The sequence below is a fragment of the Periophthalmus magnuspinnatus genome, chromosome 13 (assembly GCF_009829125.3).
Source record: "Periophthalmus magnuspinnatus isolate fPerMag1 chromosome 13, fPerMag1.2.pri, whole genome shotgun sequence".
NCBI lineage: Eukaryota > Metazoa > Chordata > Actinopteri > Gobiiformes > Gobiidae > Periophthalmus > Periophthalmus magnuspinnatus.
Window position 1 is genome coordinate 17,709,121 of NC_047138.1, and position 21,671 is coordinate 17,730,791.

The 21,671-nt window shown below is 42.2% G+C and overlaps 1 protein-coding gene across 2 annotated transcripts in view; it reads right to left on the bottom strand.

The window, feature by feature from the left end:
• nova2 (NOVA alternative splicing regulator 2) overlaps window positions 1-15,207 on the bottom strand; it is a 44,271-nt gene extending 29,064 nt beyond the window's left edge. The window contains exons 1-3 of one of the 2 annotated variants that reach the window (XM_033976981.2): window positions 14,588-15,201; window positions 12,438-12,506; window positions 3,102-3,245 (exon numbers count right to left, since the gene is read on the bottom strand). In XM_033976981.2, the coding sequence (XP_033832872.1) occupies window positions 3,102-3,245; window positions 12,438-12,506; window positions 14,588-14,744 (370 nt within the window). In that variant the 5' untranslated portion in view covers window positions 14,745-15,201. Of the gene's footprint in view, window positions 1-3,101; window positions 3,246-12,437; window positions 12,507-14,587 lie in introns of both variants that reach the window. The other variant, XM_033976982.2, reaches the window with a different exon arrangement.
• Window positions 15,208-21,671: the final 6,464 nt, after the last annotated feature.

Sequence of the window (21,671 nt, forward strand, 5' to 3'; positions counted from 1 at the left end):
TTTACCAAATTACTCAAACATGCACTGATGACATCTAAAACCTCTTCAGATGTGTTTGATGAAGGAACAACATTATAACATGGTAGAAAGCTCCAAAACGTTGAGTAGATCATGTTTTTTGTAATACTGATGTAGTAATATCTCTGCCTTTGTTACATGTATGGCTGTCCTACACTTGAATTCAAAATATTTCAGTTCTTTGTGGTAGAATGAACCAGTCTGATGAGACAGGACAGGACTAGGACCACAGATGTCCACGTGCTCTGCTGCACCATGGCAACTGCACTGTACATTTAAAGCATTTGGGTTTTTATTAACAATTTTCAGTGCAATAAAACATTCAAAATGTAAAAAAGAATAACAAATGGTTTTTATTTCAATCTATTTTTTGGACAAAAAGTTACATTGTGGGGCTTTAAATCACGTTTCACTCTTTTTATCATTTTCTTTTTAAAAACTCTTTCTTTCTCTTAAAGGTCCACTATGTAACTTTTCAGGTGGGGGTCATCTGCTCATCTCAGTGGAAGTGTTTTTCCTTTGCCTGGAATGATCCCAAGTATGGCAAACATATCTATCCATGGAGAGAAGTCGGTGGTGCTACTAAACCAAGTTACAGGTCAGATCTGTGCAGAAGAGTGATGGAATAAATGCAAGCCTTTATTTTAATGCCATACTGTGGAACATTTAAGACAAAGCAATGACACCTCCACAAAGACAAGCAGGTGAGGTAAAGTTACTTAGTGTACTATAGTAATGTGAATATGAATGAATCTGAAATTCCTAACACCTCTCCATAAAATCAGTAGTATCTTTTATAGAGGACCATAGCGGCACAGGCAGCAGAGACTGTCCTATAATTGAGATGTTGAGGGTTCAAATCCTTTCAGTATCTCAACCTCAGTGAATGAGTGAATGAAAAGTGCTATACTACACTGCAGCTTATTACTCCTGGGTTATTTTTGTCTCCTCTCACGAGTGCTAGCATACTGTTAGCGAACATGGTTGATATATTTGGGACTAGCATGAATGAGCGGTGCTAGCACATGCAGCACATACACTTAATAGAGCCCTGTGCTACATGCTCACATGTTGACAGGTCGCCGGCTAAAGAGCTGGAAGAGATGCACTGGTCGGGATGTATGCTGAGAGGGGAAAGAGGAATGGTGGGGAGTTGGAGATAGGAGAGATAGGAAGAGAAACATCAAGAGAGAGAGGGGGGAGGAGAAAGAACGGATGAAGAGAAGGAGAGAGAGAGAAAAAAGGGAGAAGAGGAGAGAGAGGAAGGAAGGGAGTGAAAATGAGGAGACAGATTGAGAGAGAAAGAGTAATGTTGAGAGAAAGAGAGAGAGGAGAAAGAGAGAGAGAGAGAAGAGAGAGATGAGGAGTGGTCATGAAAGAGAGGGGAGAGGAACACACAGAGAGTAATCTTTGAGAGAGAAAGAGAAAGAGAGAGTGGTAGATGAGACGGAAGAATAAGGGTAGAGGTCAGACAAGGTTACATGTCACAGAGGAGCTCTCAGATAATATTTCGTCACTCCAATGTGTCCTCATGCCATCAGATTTGTGTTTCTGAGCATGTGAGTGTGTGAATAGTAAACTAAATAACTACTGATAAAATCTGTATTAAATCCCAGACAAACACCACTCCACTGCTACAACTACTCTTCAACTCGTCCTCAGCCCAGCGGCGCAGATGGAGCCTGGGTTAGTCAACACATTTATGGGACAAAACCTCAGCAAAGTCAGCTGTGAGCAGAGGAAGTGTGTGCAGAATGGCCCCTGTGTCGGCCCCTGTGTGCGTTCCCTGTGTGCGGCCCTCACAGCAGGTGCCCCTTTTGATAGTGACTCAGGAAGGAGGCAGTGTCATTAGCATACAGATGCCCAGAGCGGAGGCAGCACTGCGAGCTCTTTCTGGACCCAGCCTCTGTCTCGGGCCCTCAGCAGGTGGTGGGAGCTCATCTACATTCAGGGCTCAGCTCCTCAGAGGGGGGAGGGGCTACTCTGGGTGTGCTCGCTGAGGCTCCTGCTGTAATTGGCTGAGGTAACGCAGACATCACACCTCTGCAGGCGCTACAACCACACAGAGAGCAGATCTGTGTCGTCCACCAAGGGCCCATGACAGACAGCGGCCCAGAGTACAGGCCCCCATGACAGACAGGGGCCCAAAATGTGGTAATTATTCAACCCCAAAGACGTGATTGTTGTCATTGAAAAGATAAAGGTTAAACAAACAAATAATGATATGGTTTAATGTTTGAAAAAGTTGGTCATCACTTTCAGAAGAGAACACTGTATAAAATGTATTTAAAAGAGACTACGACGACAGAGTGACTCAATATCTCACTTGCTGAACTTTGTTACAGGAACTTTTTATACAAGATCTTATGATTGCCTACATCTAAAAATTGGCTGCATTAGAACTGAAATGGGGAAAAAGCTTTTGGTTATTTTGCTTCCCAAAAATGGAATACATTTGAAGGACATGCTAAACTGGATAGATTGGAGCCACTAATGCACTTTAATAAGCTGGTGATAAACATTTATACTCACACCTGCTCCTGTTTTCAGTGGTTTAAATAGACCCATGTGGTTATTTGTTTTGTTTGTTTTTGTTTGTATTCTGCATTTTAACAGGGTGCTGATGAAAAACAACCACTACTGTTACTGCTATTACTACTATTACTACTGCTGGTAGCACTCGTAATAGTGTTACTACTACACTACTACTGCTACCACAACCACTACTACCACTACCAGTACAACTATTGCTACCACTGACATTCCTCCTACTAGTACTATTACTACTACCCCTACTGCTGCTTCTACAACAACTACTGCTACTACTATTTCTACCATTAATACTGCTACTACTACATGACTCACTGCCAGCTCAACCTTGGCCTATGTCATCAGAGGTATAGTACTCCCTACAACAGAAGCATAGGCAGACTGGACTGGAATAAAGTGGAATGGACAACACTATCATAGAGTTCATGTCTCCGGATGCTGGGACCTTCTTACAACCCTGCCTCTCAAATTATGACATCATCACATCCTAGTCTTGAATGCATCTTATTGGGCAGTTATTCCATATGTCTTACCAGGATAGAAGTCTTTGGATTTGGACAGTTTGATAGTGGCTCCGGTCTCCTTCTGCAGCTGGACGATGGTCTGGCCCCCCTTCCCGATGATGGAGCCTGCCGCGTAACTTGGGATCAGGACTTTCAGGAAATACTCGCCTTCCTCTGCAACAGGAAGCAGGAAACAGGAAGTGAGGAGCAGAGCACACACACATATACATCAGGGTGTTCTGTTTAAATGAGTAGAATGAGGAGAGAATGAATTTGAAGAAACATTCAAATTTGTTTTCAAAATCTTGTAACTTTTTTCCTTTTCTTTTCTTTTTTTTTTTTTTTTTTTTTTTTGGAATGGTTACATTTGTGATGTAGAAGATTACATTATGACAGCTGAGACTAAAATGTTTAAAGTACCACTATTTAACTTTTTGGTGGGAGTTGTTCTACTTGCTTTTTGGTATGGGGATGTATTGATACTTTGCCTTAAATGTTCCACAGTATGGCATTAAACATCTGACCTGTAACTTGCCCGCGCTCTTCATACACTCCTTTATACTTCTGCTACCACTACTACAACTCTTAATACTGCTACTATAATGCAACATATACTACTACAACTACGGGTACCATGAGTTCTAGCACTTCAACTCATGCTGACAGCAACAAGGACAGACCAGGGGCTGTCTATGGGCAGTGGATCAATGATGGATCTTGCTCTAAGGACCGATTAGTTAATTGGAAGAGCTGATTCCAGTTAGATGAGAGACACATCTGCAGAAATGTGGTTTATGACCCTCAATCAGAAATAGAGAGCCGTGTGGGTGCCATTAGAGCACGCTCCTCTATGGGAGGCAGTTGATCCAAACGAACTAAAGAGCCAGATGCCCATCCTTGTGTTTTATTGTAAAGTTCACTAGTGCATGCGAACAAAAGATACACCACATATCACCAAACACAACCTCTGCGCCACCACAGGCCTTCTCTGCTCACATGGGTGATGCTGGCTCTGTTAAGCACCCACCGTAAATGTCCACTACGGTGAGGAACAGAGGAGCAAAGGAGAAGAGAAGCAGAGAAGAAGAGAGGACAAGGGGAGGAGAGGAGCAGAAAAGAAGAGGAGGAAAGGGGAGGAGAGATGCAGAGGAGTTGAGGTTTAGTGAGGCCTGAGGGTCAAATTAAACAAAAAACAAACATAATGAAGTTCCAGCAATTTTCACTTTTAAGACAGCAGCCAAAACAAAACTACATGTGCTAGTCTGCTGTGACGGTGCTGTGGTTTATCGTCGCTGCTGGAGTGAACTTCCAAACACATGTCTAATATTTGCCTGACTGTTTCTTACTTCATGTAGTTGAATGCCTGTCCTAGTCTGCTACTAATGTAAATCAGATATGCAGCAGGTATCCGAGGTATCAGCTTCTCCAGATTTGTTACTGGGATCTAAGAGATTGTATTCACCATTTTGAAAAAGATTTATAAGCCTATTGAGGGGAGGGGTTGGAGTTGTGTTTGGTTGTTTAATTCCACAACTTTCTGAAGCAGAAAAAAAAACTCCAATGACTTCTCTGTTGAGAGAGAAGACATTGAATTTTGTGCTAGTTTTAGTCTTATATACATTGTTAATTGCTTCATGATATTGGATTATTTGTATAAAAGACAAATTTCATCACAAAATTCTGACCTATCCCCCAGCTCAGTTTTTAACTATTGTATAACAACCATTCAGACCGGGAACAGAACTAAACCAAGACTAAGGTAGGACTAAACCAGGTCTAGGAATATGGGACTAAATCAGGAGGACTAAGCCTAAAGTATCAAAAGAAGAATCACGCATACCCCATAGCGATACTATAACTGCAATGAGTAACAATACTATGAACTATTTTGAGAGTGGACCTGGAAGCAGCGCTAGACAATGTACACACATGAAAGGTCAAAGGTCATGCAAAGATCCCCTCACCACAATAAATAATAGTGTGCCCACTCCCACCACAACAGAGCCGTGGTAAACAGTGCAATCTGTTGCTAAGGCCCCTGTGGCGCAGACAGGCCCAGAATAGGCCCCGTGTGCCCAGGACAGAGGCTCAAATCCTGGGATCTGGTGTCCGGACACAGGCCAGGCCGGGGCAGGGGAGGGAGGGACGGGAATATGCACAGGATTATAGATGGAGAGAGTGTGTGATGTCATAGCACTGTATGCAGGCGACAGGCTAAGTCAGTGGTTAAGGGAGTACTGACAATTTGTACTATAAGACTACACAATTGCAGTTAGAGTTGCAATACATGTTTGAAAAGTAAGATTTTGTAACGACTACACATGTAAACAACTCCAGGAGTATTAACATTTGAGATATATGAACTGATAAGCTAATACAAGAGTTCCATGGAGGTCTAAACTACAGTGGTGTTGTCATGATACTAAAATTTCAAACTTGGTTTTGATAATATGCAATAGACTTTATACTCAGTACCGATGCCAATAACAGAATGATAATAAAAACACTTGTTCTTTAGACAATAGAATGTGATTTTCAACATTAAATCGTGATGTACTTTCTCTTACATTACCATGTGGCCTTTAGATTTTGATTTATTTATTTAAAGGGGCAATCCATACTAATGAATTTACAATGCAAATATGCCAGAATTAGCCCAAAGGCCATTTTCCATCTGTAGTCCCTGGCACGCAAGAGACAACAGAACTGTACAGACTTTCTGTAACAAACAAACACATTACAACATTAGAGTAAAAAAACACTTAGGATCAGTGACCACAGACCTGGCTCCTCTTGCATAAACATTTCAAGTTCATTTTAAATGTGTTAAATGTGAGAATGTCTCTGACAGCAGCTGGGATTCTGCTCCAAACCCCTGTCCTTTTGGCTGACAGCACATGTGACTGAAGGCTGTGGTCACCTCGAGTAGAGGCTCTGGTTACTTACATGTGTGTAATCTCTCAGTGGTCCAGGTAGGTTCCATAGTGGTCCATGGGTATATACTAGTCTATGTGGTCTTATACTTGTTCTGATACAGCTAAAGATCATTCTAAAGGCTGTTTAGTATCGATACCTGCTCAAATGAGTATCTAGTTTCGATAGTGTCAATTAGTATCTCTTTTTTTTTTGACAACTGTAAACTACAGGTACAATAAGATTTTTCTGTAAAATGTCAGGCTATTTTGTGTTTGGCAGAGGTCCTTCTATTGTTAAAGAGGGATGCAACAGATGTTGTGATAATCACCATTCTACCGTCAGACTGGACCATCAAAAGCCATGTAGTCATCACAATCTCTCATTATTAAACTAAATACAACAATGATGGAGAAGACACAAACATTTGAACATGGTTCCATGCCCTTTAGCTGCCGCCTTTGAGATCTGATCATTGCACCAGCTTAGATTGGCATTTTAATTTGATGATGTATTGTGAAACTTGTTCTCATGTAAAAGTATAGTTCTGTGGCTGTAAATGTACTCAAGTACTACTGCCAAGTGTGTGTTTATACTAAAATTACAACTTAAAGTACTAATTGTATTTTTGTATCAATCTTTTGTACAAAACAAGATGAATTAAAGAGTTGAGCTGAATGCAATTGTTTTAAGACACAGCTGTATTGTATTATTTGTAATGCAGTGCTGTTGTTTGTTTGTAGAGAGAGCAGCACATACAGTGGTGAGACTTGTGGACTTGTACAGTACTCAGTAACTCCATGATTTGAAATGTAACTAATTACAATGACTTTGCTAGCAATATACCCAATTACAAGTAAGCTTTTTTTTTCTATTCAAAAAGTACAACTACTCATCATATGTACTTCACTCAGTTCCAGTAACTAGGGCATTTGTAATGGGTTACTTTTAACTGAGCAGGGGGCAGTTTAGATATTTAGAAAGTAATCTGCTAAACAAAACTCAGATGTTTTGTACTGTTTATTATTTTGTGTCTTCTTTGTCAGCACAAAATAAATGTTTGGTATTTTTATAAGACAGGCCATGCTTAATACAGTATGTGTGTGTTTTTTGTTTTTATATACGCTCACACTTTTCTTGGTTTGGTCCTGGTTGGAGTTCAGTTTATGACTTGGTTTGGTCCAGTTTAGAAGTGGACTGAGGGAGTTTGACGTCACCCATAGCGTTTGGCTCCAAATGAAGCTAATTAAGGCTAGAGGTTATAGCAACGAATTTGGAGCCAAGACCCATCCTGACCGTGAGTATCATAGCAACCAAAGTGCCAATCAGGAGGAGGCTGTTGAAGGAAATGCTCCTTCCCACCTGCACCACTGGTTTAGGTTCTAGTTCAGCTTTGGATTATTTTGTTTCAGTTTTACACCCATTTTATATCAAATGATGATGTGGGATTTGTGAGGAAACATACCTGTCAAGTCTCCATTTTATTTTTGGAAACACTAAACAACTACAATTTCTTTAATAAAAATGTACAGTGACTCTTACATATGATGACACTTAAAATATAAAAAACTATCAGAGGACAGTACTTGGTTGCCAGTCCTGCCCCTCTGTGGCTATAGTAAAATAACATTAGTCGTGCTGGTGTGACGTAGCACAGATAGTTCCGAGTCTTTTGTCCCAGTTTTCGAGGAGCAGCCTGTGCTTAAGTGGGCCACCGTGACCCCTCCTCTGCACACTCGGGGGGCTCGGAACACATTCACCGCCTTAAGCAGCCAGAGCGAGCTGGTACTTAGCACAATGTGAGGACCTGCCGCCATTATGGGGACACAAATCAGGTCCCTATGACGTAAATCCTTTATTATTAGATCAACAACATGGTCTAAAGTTCAGATGTGGTTTGGGTTAGCTTAAGCCTGTGCAAGTGACTATGGTTAAAGGGCCTATATACATGTTTATAATGTTGTTTCTTCATCCAAAACATCCCTGGAGTTGTGTTTTGTTTCATTCACACACATTTAACACATAAATCCTGCATATTTAGGCTGTGCTCTTCTCTCAAACTGAAAACCATCAGTTTCACCTTGTGCTGTCATTAAGTGATAATACAGGAAGTGCTCCACTGTGTTTTTACACTCCATACAACTTCATGAGAATCATCTGAATAATTTGCAGCCCTGGAATGGAAAACTTTGAAGCTACAGCTATTGTTTGAGCCTCGTTGAAACTGCTTCCCCCCGGGTGCACCAGAGAAGGAGAATTTCTGAACTGAACAAAAAGATAAAAAGAATTTTTTTTTTTTTTTTTTTAATAAGGCAACAGCTTATGATTATTCTAAAGTACTGTAATACATCAGTTCAAGGCTTAAATTTAAAACTACCACTTGATGAGATCATACGGTGGAACAGACCATTTTGAGCTTTAGAGATGGAGATAATGTAGGATTACTCAAACATGATATGAAACAAAACACAACTCTGAGTATGTTTGATGAGGTAACAGCATTCCAGTCTCTAGGAAATGAATGCAAGTCAATGTAATGTCCTCGAAAAGTATAGAAACCCAACGTGTGTATGTGTGTATGTGAGGATGGGGGTGCTTTGTCTACCAGGAACCCCCCCCCCCCCCCCCCACACACACACACACACACTCCTCCCCCGGAGCTTCTTTTGTTGCACTGTCCCTGCAGCAGCTGTCCACAGCTGAAAGGCCCTCACACTCAGAGGAGCAGGAGCTGTTCAACTTTCTCCAAACTACAGGCTCACAAAATACATGGCACAGTAATGATCAACTGTGACCAATCAGATCAATGTACAAAGAGATACATACCGTCAGGACTGACAACAGAGCAGATTCACACAAACATCAGCCCAGGACGACATATGACCAAAGCTAAAAGGCCACATCTGGACAGGTCATAAACAGGCTTGAATGAAGCACCAGCCTAAACCAACTAAAGAGTTAAAGCGGGGGTATTTTGAAAAAAAAAAAATATATTTTTTTTTAGCTTTCATGTTATATGTTTTTTAGCTTTTATTTTATAATCTTGTTCCCGCATCAAAAACATGCCTGAAGAGGTTTCAGATGTCACCCATGCATGTTTGAGTAATTTAGCACTCTCTCCCAGGCTCTATTCAAACCCTCCTTATGGTCAGCTGTAAGATTCTGTGCAATCCTCTGCCCACAAGTCTACGTCACCTGCATGACAATTCTCCAAATATATATACAAAAACATGATACAAAACTGTGCACAACTTGACAGTTGTGTGTGCAGCAGTTTCATCAGTGGGATGCACACTGATTGTGTTGTGACAGGGCTCTGAAAGGGGAGTGACTTAACATGGAGCGACAAGGGAGAGGAGACTCAGTGCATCAAAAAAGAAAATGAAACTTATAAAAACATGTTAATGCGTTGTTTTGGAAGAATATAGCATTTTCAAAATAATGAAAGATAACATGGTGATCTAAATAACTTATGTGTTACAGTTAATATCTCAGAAGTAAAATATCCCTAAGTGCCATTGTTGTCATTGTAATAAATGCAGAGTAGAACAGCTGAGAAGCCTGATACCACCAGAAGAAGCCTACTGGTATAGGGCCAGGGCTGTACAATCAACTGAATTTGACTGTTAAAGCACCACTGCGTAACATTTCAATGGCGCATATCTCCATGGAAACGGGCGGTAAAGCCAAACACGGAAATAGGGAAGTTGTGTGCCATTCTTTGGAACATTCCAGGCAAAACCTCTAGCATCTTCATGGAGACAGTTAGCCAGGCTGCCCTCCTCTAGGCCAAATGGTAGGTCAGGTTTGTGGAGAGGCAAGCCCGCATACAGTAAGGTTTCACTATTTAAATGTGTTTAGTGTAATAAAAGCACCCAAAAACAGAAGGAAACAGATTACAGACATTTTATATTTTTGAAAAACTTGAAATGATTTTACATTGACAATTGCAAACCACATTCATGCAGCTACGTATAGTGAAAACCTTGAATGATAAAAGTTTGGACTGGTGTTGTTCAGAGGATTAGACGTAAAAGAAAAGAATGACTCACAAGCAAAATAAGCACACAGCATAAGACCCTCTTCCCTCATGTGCACAGGAGTGATGGGTCATACCATGAGTTTTGTTTTCAAAAATAATATATACTACAGTAAAAGGTTTAGACACACATTTTATTGAATGTGGATTCTCACTGAAGGCATCAAAACTATGAATGACACATCTGGAATGTAATAAACAAAAATGTGTGAAGTCACACACACAAATGTGCTCTTCAAAAAACCCTTTACCCTTTGCTTTGATCACTGCTTTGCACTCTCTTGGCATTCTGCTTATGAACCCTGACATGGCACAGCTGTGAAGTGAAAACCATTTCAGGTGACTTCATAAAGAAACTCACTGAGAGAAGGACAAGGGTTTGCAGCGCTGTTGATAAAGCAAAGGGTGGATACTTTGAGGATTTGAATATAAAACATAACACATATTTAGACTTAATTAACTTGTTTCCTTTGCTACATAATCCAATACATCTGCTTCATTTATTTGGTGTCTTCTGTGTATATCTAAAATATAGAAAGTGCTAAACATAAAAAAAATAAATAAATAATTAAATTAAAAATGACAAGGTGTATCCAGACTTACAACTGGTAGCATATATTTGTAGATGAACTAATATATTTCAAAAATTAGATAAAATTTTATTCAAAATTTAGTTATCAAACTTTTTCCATAAGAATCGATATTTTTTGATATCTCAGTCAGTATTGATATATCAGTATTTGGTATAGATAGCCCATCACTAACAGTCACAGGAGGTCAAAGAAGGTCAGAGGGGTCAGAGGGGTCAGAAGGGGTCAGAGGGAGTTAGAGGAGGTCAGAGGGTACGGTCAGGGTGCATTTCCCTCTGTATACTGTATTCTAGGTTAACTCTGGTCTGGTACTGTCTCATTTCTATTTCACTATGATTTTTTTTTTTCCAAATCCAGAAGCAGCTAACTTGTGCTCCTGGTTACCATGGTTACAGATCAGAATCAAGAGCACACGATTGGTTCAATCCTGCTGCCATTTTAAGCATTTCAGTTTGTCTCATCCCAAACCCTGTGACCCTGATTGGTCCAGAAAGAAAGTTTGACAAGAAATCTATACTCTATGTCGCAATACCAGACAGTGAGTTGGCAGAACACAGAGAGTAAAATGTACGGCACGCAGGCTACGACAGGTCAGTGCAGCAGTCATACAGTGGCTAGTATGCTAGTCATTTAAGTGGTCAGTGCTGTGATTATACAGATGAATACCTTTGAAACTAGTTGTCAGTCCACTGGTCAGTAGAATTGTTACAAAAAGTAATAAGTACAGAGGTAGGTGTATATAGTATGTGTAGGTGTCATTTCCATGGTTAGCCTTACCATAATTATAGTGGTCAGTACAGTGGTCAGTGCTGTGATCAATGCAGTGTTAGTGTAGTATAGTCAGTACAGCTGTCAGTGGTACAAAAAGTAGTAAGTACAGAGGTCAGTGTCATTTCCACGGTTGGTTTTATCATAATTATGGTGGTCAGTACAGTGGTCAGTGCAATTTTTAGAATTATAGTTACTACAACGGTCAGTGGTACAAAAAGTAGTAAGTACAGAAGTCAGTGTAATTTCCATGGTTAGGTTTATCGTGGTCAGTGCAGGAGTCAGTACAATGGTTAGTATTACAGTCAGTACACTGATCAGTGCAGTGCATTATGCTAGTCATTACAGTGGTCAGTGCAGTGGTCAGCACAGAGTTTAGTATTATGGTCAGTACAGTGATCATTATGCTAGTCATTACAGTGATCATTTCAAGGGTCGGTGCTGAGGTTGTCCAAATGACCACCTTTGAAACCTTTTCTACCAGTGGGCAGTGCAGTGGTCAGTGCAGTGGTCAGTACAGTGGTCGGTGCAGTGGTCAGACTGTAGTCAGTGCAGTGGCCAGTACAATAGTCAATATAACAGTCAATACAGTGATCAGTATAGTGGTCAGTTCCATGGTCAGTGCAGTGCGATGTACTGGTCAGTACAAATTAATGTAACCTCTCTAGGTTTCAAAGAACAGTATTTTTTTTTTTAAATCAAGTGGAATTCAGAAAATCAGTGATCACTACAGTGGTCAGTATAGTGGCCAGTACAATGGTTAGTAGAATGATGAGTATTATAGTCAGTACAGTAGTTAGTTCAGAGGTCAGCAACGTAGTTAGTAATATAGTCATTACAATACAGTGGTCAGCAGTACAAACATGGGTCAGTGCAGCAATGGGGATGGGGTGAGGTGGTGTGGAGGAAGCGGGTAAATGCGGGTGACGGGCGGGCGCATGCAGGGACCTGGAGCGGGCACGAGACCCCGTCCCCAAAGGTCAGAGGCCAGAGGTCAACGGGGAAGGGTCAGAGGTCAGGGGTCGGACAGAGAAGAGCAAAAGAAGTGGGGCTTACCATGAGTGTCAGAGTCTGCTGGAGGGAATACAAGGCCTTCGCTTTCAAACAGAGGCTGCAGGAAGGCCACTGGAGAGAGGAGAGACGGCCGTTTGTGGGCGACTAGCACACCGAGTACACAATCAGCAGGCAAACTACCACTACGGAAGATTTATTTATTTTATTTATCTAATTACACTATTCACTTCCACTAATATTGTCACAAAACCAAAGCATTTGTACTTGTTTTAAGAATTACCAATCTAGATGCTAGATGACAAACATTTATATAAGTGCAAAAGGTGGCTAATGTAATAACACATGCATTTTCCGTACTACTTTTACTACTACTACTAAGACTACAACTAATTCTACTGCTACTACTAATAATAATACTCATCATCATTTTTGATAGAATTGGGTATGTTATTTTGGGCAAAAACGGCGGTCAAACGAAGACCTTCTAAAACTCATTATCCAGGCCTAAAAGCTCAAAGTGTTTCATCTGATGGACGAGCTGCTGCTGTCGGGAGGGTGTCCCCAAGGAGAGAGAGGCCTACTCAAAGACTACAGAGGAGTCTACAGAGGAGCCTATTGAGGAGCCTACTGAAGAGCAAAGAGCCTACAGAGGAGCCAAAAGAGAAGCCTACAGAGAAGCCTACTAAGGAGTCTACAGAGGAACCTAGTGAACTGCTTACTGAAGGGCCTCCAGAGCAGCCAAATGAGAAGCCTGGTGAAGGGCTTACAGAGGGGCCTACAGAGGAGTCTACAGAGGAGTCTACTGAGGAGTATACAGAGGAATCTCCAGGGGAGACTGGTGAAGAGCCTACAGAGAATTCTACAGAGGTGTCTACAGGGGAGACTGGTTAAGGGCCTAGAGGAGTCTACAGAGGAGTCTACAGAAGAGCCTGGTGAAGGGCTTACAGAGAAGTCTACAGAGGAGTCTGGTAAAGTCCTACTGAGGAGCCAACAAAGGAGTCTGGTGAAGGGACTAGAGGAGTCTACAGTGGAGTCTACTGATGAGCTTGATGAAGGGCCTACAGAGGAGTCTACTGAGGAGTCTACTGAGTAGCCTACAGAGGATGAGAGGAACAGGCCTATAAGCAGAGACAGAAGGAGATGAGGGGCCTTCAGATGAGAAGGCCTAAGGAGGAGGAGGCTAAAGGAGACCTACTAGGCCTACAGGAGCAGAATCAATGGGCTATATAGCCCATTGTTAATCCACTTCACAGTCTGAAGTACAGATCTGTGCCTCTGCAGTGGTCTACAGCCTCTGGGACCGTAAGTCTACTAAGGGCACCAGGGCAGGCGTTAGCCTGCTTACATTTACATAGGCCTATATTTGACTGATTGACCTGAGTTTAGTACCTAGCAGGCTAACACATGAGCACATGAAATGTCAGTGGTACCAGTGGAATAGCGGCATTTGGAACAACTCAAAAGAAAGCTGGAGATGTGAACACTAAGGTTTATTCCAACTGTGTAAATATAGTAGACCTACGGGTAGGACTGTGGTTATTACAAGTGGGCCTATGGTTACTCCGTGTAGGCCTATGGTTACTACAGACAGCTGTAGTTCTCCTGAGAGCCCTCCTCAGCAGCAGCTCGTTGTAAACACAGCGTGCGTGCGTGCGTGCTGCGTGCGTGTTGCGTGCATGTCCATGATGGTGCATGGCCATAGGCTGCTGATGGTTGGGATGCCGCGGATGGAGATGCTGAGCGCATGACATGTAAACAAAACCCAAATATGGTGATTGCCATGGTGACATATCCATACTCCACCGACTATCACACACTCACGCGCTCTGTGCCGCCCGCGCGCACGGAGCAGTGTCGCAGTGAAAGGCCGCTCCGCCGCCGCTTGTTTATCCGCTTTTGTTATTGGACACAAAGCGGCGGCGGACGCTGTGTCAGATTAGCACAAGGTTATCCGTCGACGCCAGTATCGCGCGCGGACAGCCGCGGTCACATCCCTGCGCCTGCTCCGGTGCCCTCTTTAAAGACGCGCCTCTGCGGTTATGTACACCGCACACCAAGCCTAGGGCCCGGTGTCCCCCATCCCCACAGCGCCCCTTTGTTCCCCCGCTAAACTCAAAGCTACGGAGGCGAGTCCGCGCGTCCCGTTTGATGATGCCTGCGCTACCGCACCTGCTCGGCGTGCACGCTCTTACCTCCAGTGTTGGTGCGCTTGGTGCTGCTGGCCTCCGTGGGGGTCTCCAGGGGTCTTTTCCGTGAGTCCGGTGGATCGGACTCCATGTGCGGCTGCTGACTGTGGTGGTGCGCGGTGGAGAAAATTCCGTTCTGCTGCACTGCTCCGCCTGCCATCATTTTGGAGCTGCTTCTGGTGCTCGGGCGTGCGTTAGATCCCGTCCCCTTTGTGTTTTTCTCGCTGCGCAGCCGTCACCGCGTAGAGGAGTCCTGAAGGAGGCGAGCGAAGTGAGGCCTGTGTAACGGGGCTGGGGAGAGATGCTGCGCTCTCTGGATAAAAGCGCCAAGGGCCGAGCTGTGAAACGGGGAAACGTGCCAAAGTGCGTCAGTTTTCCATCGCAAAACCCCCGGTTACGGTAAGTGTGTCATTCCGGACGGGAGCGTGTTCTCGTGAGCGCCAGGGAAAGGATGATGGCGCTCCTCGGAAACGCAGCAACAAAAAGCCTGGACCGAAGTCACGATCCGGACTGGAGCGCAGGGCCGTGAGTGTCCAGGGCAGAGGGGATCCGAACGGGCTGATCTGGACTGGTCCCGTGGTCGTGCACTTACACCGGGCTGGAGAGGCGGACTGACGGAGGAGATGCTGCAGTGGCGCTCAGAGCATCTCCCTCTCACTGGCTGCTAGAGCGAGCGCAGGGGGCGGCTGACGTGCCCACGGCCTCGAGACACCTTCGCGTACAGTCGGGACAATCGATACACGCCTCTGTCAATGAATGCGATGCGCGTCGCCCTGCTATCTCGTACATTTTGAGTAAAACATCAAATAAAGTCTCTCAGCCACAATAAGCAAATTTTTAACCAAAAACGAGAGTAAAATAAATGTGTTTTTTTCCCATTTTGGTTGTTTTTGTTGCTTTTTCTTTGGCTATAATATTCCTCAGTATGGCCTAAAACCTATCTATCTCCACGGAGAAAGTATGTTTCTATAGGCCTTCATCTTTAAATAACTAGGCCTACATGTGTTTTCTGTATAAAAATCAGAACTGAACCTTAACCAGGATTCTTATATAATCAAGACTCAACCTGGTCTAGGACTAAACCAAAGCGTTGAGCCATGTCCTGCTGAAAGTCCACTGACCCTGTTTTAAACACTTTGACAGATTTGATGGCAACTGGTAATATATGCAGTTGTGTCCTTGGGCAAGACATTTCACCTCTTCTTTAAGGCTGGACATAACACCAGATCTGGACCAATGAGGACCAAAAATCAGTCAGAATCTGCAAGCCCTTTATTGCACAAAATTGACTTTTGTGAGCATTAAGCCATGTTATAATGTTTTTACATCTTCAAAACCATACCTGGAGTTGTGTTGTTTCATATTATTAGTTTATCTATATCTCCAAAGCTCAAAATGCTCTGTTCCACCTTGTGATGTCAAGTGGTGGTGGTTTTTGGATTAAAAGCTTCCTTTTACCTTTAGTTCAGTAGAGATTGGCAATTCCAGAGCTGAAATCATCCAAATGACTCTAGTGAAGGTGTATGGAGTTTAAAAACACAGTGGAGCACTTCCTGTATTACCACATGACATCACAAGGTGAAACAGAGTGTTTTCTATTTGAGAGAAGACAGCCTAAATATGAAGGGTTTGTGTGTTAAACATGTGTGAATGAAAAAAACACAACTCTAGGTCTGTTTTTGATGAGGAAACAACATTATAACATAAATCAGAAAATACTGTAGTATTTAATAGATATGCTTTTTGGAAGACGTTTTAGACCTTTAGTAACATTTTGACATAGGACTACCTGGCTATTTGTCAGCTAATTTTGAGCTTGGGAAAATTTTGTAATTTTCTCTCACACCAAACACCAGATCCAGGTACGTTGTTATTGCTCTACAAGAAAACACAGCGTCTTGATCCGAAAGCAACAGACGGCAGCGTGATTTCCGAGGGCCCGTGAAGGCGGCAGCAGTGAAAGCGGACAGGACAAAGGGACCTGCGGAGGGGGGTCTGAGGCTCCGTGTTCGCCGGGGCTCACGTGACTGACTGCGGACAGTTCGGCCCTTTCTTTCTTTATGATTTCTGATTGAATGAAAAGCTGAGCGCAGTGAGAGTGAATGGAGACGAGCGGGGGAGGGGGGGGGGGGGGACGAGCCGAGTTTCCATCACAAAACGCCTAAGACTGTGACACATCTGCTCCGCGAACGCACAGCCGGAACGCGCAGCCGGGACGCGCAAGGCTCTGCAAAAGGCTGATACTAACAAACCCGAGCGATATCATGGGGCTATAAATCATGCGAAAGTGGGACAAAGCGGGAGCGCATTTAAAGGTGCACTACTGACTTTTCCAGTGGAGGGTATGCTACCTGCTCGTCTACAAAACAATAACATCTCCATGGAGACAAGTAGGCGCTATACCCTCCAGCCTCCACCTGAAAGCTAAGCTAAGTTAAGCCATCAAGTTAAGATAGTTACAGTGATCTCTAGAGAGAATGCTTCTGTTTTGGAGCAATAAAAACATCTGTAATTTATCAAAAACAAAGCAATAGCTCTATGGAGACAAGCAGGTGGCAGATCTTCCAGCAGAAAAGTCACACTGTTCCTCTTTAACGACTGATGTCAGGAAATGTCAAAGTCATATGAACCACTGAATCTCCGGTCTGTAGTCCTTGCCCCTTTAAGGTGTGCATGGCATTTGTTTGGTTTTCTAATTTTGACTTAAGTTGGTGAGATTATACCTGTTGTAAACATAAATTATAATTTTACACCAATCAGGAAGCAATGTTTGAGGAAAAATTGAAGAATATGTTGAAAATTACAGGAAGTAATACTGATGACATCACACTAGGGAGAATTTATGCTAAAGTTGGGCACAATTTATACAGGGCAACAGTTGCTCTGTTGGTAGAGTGATCCAAAGGTTGGCGATGCAATCCACTGACCCACAGGCTGGCGGTACAATTCCTGCTCCCACAGATTAATGCTGTCTTCGTATCCTTGGGCAAGACACTTGACCCACCTTTCCCCCAATATCTGTGTAGACTGGTGTGTGAATGAGTGAGAGGTTCCTTAATGTAAAACGCTTTGCATGCCATGAAGATGGAAAAGCATTATACTCTGCCTGGCCAAAAAAACAAAACAAAACAAGGTCACACACACACTCTAATATTTTGTTGGACCACCTTTAGCTTTGATTATGGCACATATGTGCTGTGACATTGTTTCGATAAGCTTCTGCAATGTCACAAGATTTAGTTCCATCCAGAGTTGCATTAATTTTTCACCAAGATGTTGCATTGATGATGGTAGAGTGTGACCGCTGCACAAAGCCTTCTCCAGCACATCCCAAAGATTCTCAATGGGGTTAAGGTCTGGACTCTGTGGTGGACAATCCATGTGTGAAAATGATGTCTTATGCTCCTTGAACCACTCTTTCACAATTTGCATCCTGGCAATGTCATCTTGGAATATGCCCGTCCCACCAGGGATGAAAAAATCCATTGATGGAATAACCTGGTCATTCAGTATATTCACGTAGTCAGCTGACCTCATTCTTTGAGCACATACTGTTGCTGAACCTAGCCCTGACTCCTACCTATAGGCTTGTACGTATTTGCTTAGTTAAATCCAGGTGGTGACTTTTTTTTTGCAAATTGTGCGATATATTGTATAAGCAGCTCTTTAGGTCAAATAAAAGTCTGCTGTGTGCTGTATACATCTAATCATAGTAGGCTATTTTATGGTCTTATAAACAAGAAAGTGCATGGTTAGCTTGTTAGTTATTGTTAGCTAAACTAACTTTGAACCACTGCAAACAGTTTAAAATACAGTTTTTTTGGCCAGGCAGTGTGTAAAAATGTAACCCTTGACCCCCCACACATGTAAGAGTACACATTACTTCAACAAAATAAATGTGTTTTTTTTATATTTTTATTTGGCAAATAATAATCTGTCTACATTTTAGGACTGTTAGCTCACTGTATAACATGGCTGATTGGTACAGTGATGTAATTCCCATACATGATGTTATCATTTCCATCCAGGAAGTCAAATTTTACACCTACAAAATGGTCAAACTGGGATAGATTTTTTTAGCTAAATTTTAAATATGATGATCTTAACTTTGTTTTAATGAAATAAGTCATAGGCATTTTAAAACAGTGTATATAAATGTTGCCCTAATGTGTTAAGGATACAAGTACAGCAGTAGCCCTCTCCCCTGTCCTGACAAAACCCACTACTGTTGAAGCAAGAAATGAAATCCTCGCCTAGCCCATCATAACATCTAACCAGTAGAACACAGACCGTTCCAATAAAATTGGAGAACAAAGTGTGTACATCACAGTAGGCATGTACTGGTGGCGATAGAAACAGGAGTTAGTTAGTTAGTTACTTTATTGTCCCCGAGGGGAAATTTGTCTTCACAGTCAAAACAACAACAGTCAGGAGTTGATCAGCAATATAGTGTCTTGAAAATAAGGTATTAATGATTACTCAAGCAGGCATGAAACACTCCAAATACAACTTCATAGGGTAAATGGTGAAGGGAAACAACTGTAACATGGTTAAAAGCTCTGAAAAGTTTGACACATTTTGCAAAATAGGTCTGATTTAAGAAAAATCAGTGCAGACACAGGCTGCTGCCACAAGATGATGTTTGACCTGATGTTTTAAGCAAAGTCCTACGACCAAAGTCTTTCATAACTGACGTTTAAACATGCAACATTTACTCTATGTTTAGTCTATAGTTCTGGTTTAGTCCATAGTCCTGGTTTAGTCTGTGTTTACTTAGACTAGTCCTGATTCACTGAGGAAGTAAGCTTTTCCTACATTCAGATGACCTAGTTTTACAGCAGATGTATCACTCCTTTACCTCTATGAACAAAGATGATGTGAACAGGCATCTGGTTCATACCAACACTCCATAGCTCACATTTCCTTTTGGCTCTTCCCTCTGGTCACTGAGAGCCAATCACAGCCTGCTACATTTGTCTCTCACCCAATCACATTTGTGACTCGCTCTCCTCACCTCTGCTTCAACTTCTCCTCTGCAGCAGAACTGTCAGCCTCCTCAGCCTCTCCATCTTCTCCTCTTCACCTCCACCAATATCTACAGTTTTATACGTATATTTATACATATAAAATTTTGCGATATATTGTATAAGCAGCTCTTTAGGTCAAATAAAAGTCTGCTGTGTGCTGTATACATCATAATAGGCTATTTTATGGTCTTATAAACAAGAAAGTGCATGGTTAGCTTGTTAGTTATTGTTATTTATTTATTTATTTATTAAAAAAAAAAAAGGGACAGTGCACATTAATCAACATTACAAAAAAAAAAAAAAATGTAAATGTGCCCGAGTTAGCTGACTAGAGCTAATTTTCATTGGTTGTCCCCAGGCCAGATGTAACAAGGCAACCTACAATTGAGAGAACATTTCATATCAAAAACATTCAAAGATAAGAATTAAACATATTGAAAGACAAAACTAACTTTGAACCACTGTAAACAGTTTAAAATAAAGTTGTTTTTTTTAATCAGGTAGATGCCTTTAAGCAGGCTGGACTGTGGACTGGACTGTGTGTAGCGGAGGCAAGCGATGTTCAAATGGAAAAAGTGTCGAGGCGTGTGCTATGAAGCCCTGCTCTCTGCATTCTTCACTTTTATTAGTGAATGTCTGGAGTGAGCACAAGCCTCTGGAGCTGTGTGCAACCAGCTCCTGATGCTGCTGTAGCCCAGAGACACAGGGACAGCCTGCATAGTATGAAATACATATCCAAATCCAAACAGAAAGGGTGGGAATTGAACCACAAACCTTGTAACTGTGTGGCAAACACTGGGCACTGAAGAGGATTGAAATAGGCCTACTCTACTGCAATGGAGGTCTACTGTGACCGCCCACCCCTGGTAAATTTCCCATTCATTTACCCATAGACTTTCTGAAAAGAAGATTAATGGTCGTATATAACATAAAATTCACTCTTGTGACTGTTAAGCCACATTACACCTTGTGATGTCATGAAGCGGTACTTTACATGTTAACATCTACCTTTTACCTTTAGGTCAGTACAGAGTGGCAATTCCAAGATTGAAATTATCCAAATGATTCTAGTCAAGGTGTATGGAGTATGCAATGGAACACTTTTTGTATTACAACATGACATCACAAGGTGGATCTGAGTATTTTCTATTTGAGAGGGAAAAAAACTAAGCCTAAATATACAAGGTTTATGTGTTAAACATGTGTGAATGAAACAAAACATAACTCAAGGTCTGTTTGTGATGAGGAAACAACATTATAACATAGATCAGAGGATAGTGTAATATGGGCCATTTAAAAGTTAGAAAGCTGTTATAACTAATGACAACAAGACCTATAATTTTATTTAAAATCTGTTTCTGAAACTTTATAAACCACAAAGTTATTCAAACAATTTGCTGAATCTTGGTTTTTAAACATATTTTTTGGGCTTAAAACATGGACGTTAGTTATCACGTAGCTAGTTAACTTCAGTCATGCATTCAAAATCTTGATATTTGAATTTTTCAAAAAACTATGGGAAGAATTTACTTCCGGAACCAGAGCGAACAGGGGTGGGTAGGAAGGTTGAGCTCCATAGGTCTTTCACTTGCAGACTTCCATAAACATGACATATGTGTGTGCGCCAAGACACAAGGTAAACATTGTCAATCCTTTTTTTTTTCCGCGTATGTTCCACTCATTAGTGCTGTAACAGCGCCATCTTCTGGTCACTCCACAGTATCATTTCGTTTGTCCCTAATGTTAATTCATGGACGGGCTCCTGATCACAGAACATCTGATTGGCTGCACAGACACTCACTTGCGTTTGAGTTCACTGAGTTTGGTACTTACATGAGCGCGCCTGAGAGCGCGTATCGTGCACGCTTTTGTGCACAGCAGCTGGAGCAGAGGTTGCTGCCCCCTGGTGAACTCTGACAGTACAGCAGGTGCTTTTGAACCGCCCCTCACGTTCAATATGTTCAACAGGCTTTGTCATTCTGCAGGAGAGCAATGTACCAAATGGACCAGAGGAGACCCATCTGTGCCAGAGGAGACCCAGCAGAGACCCATCTGTGCCAGAG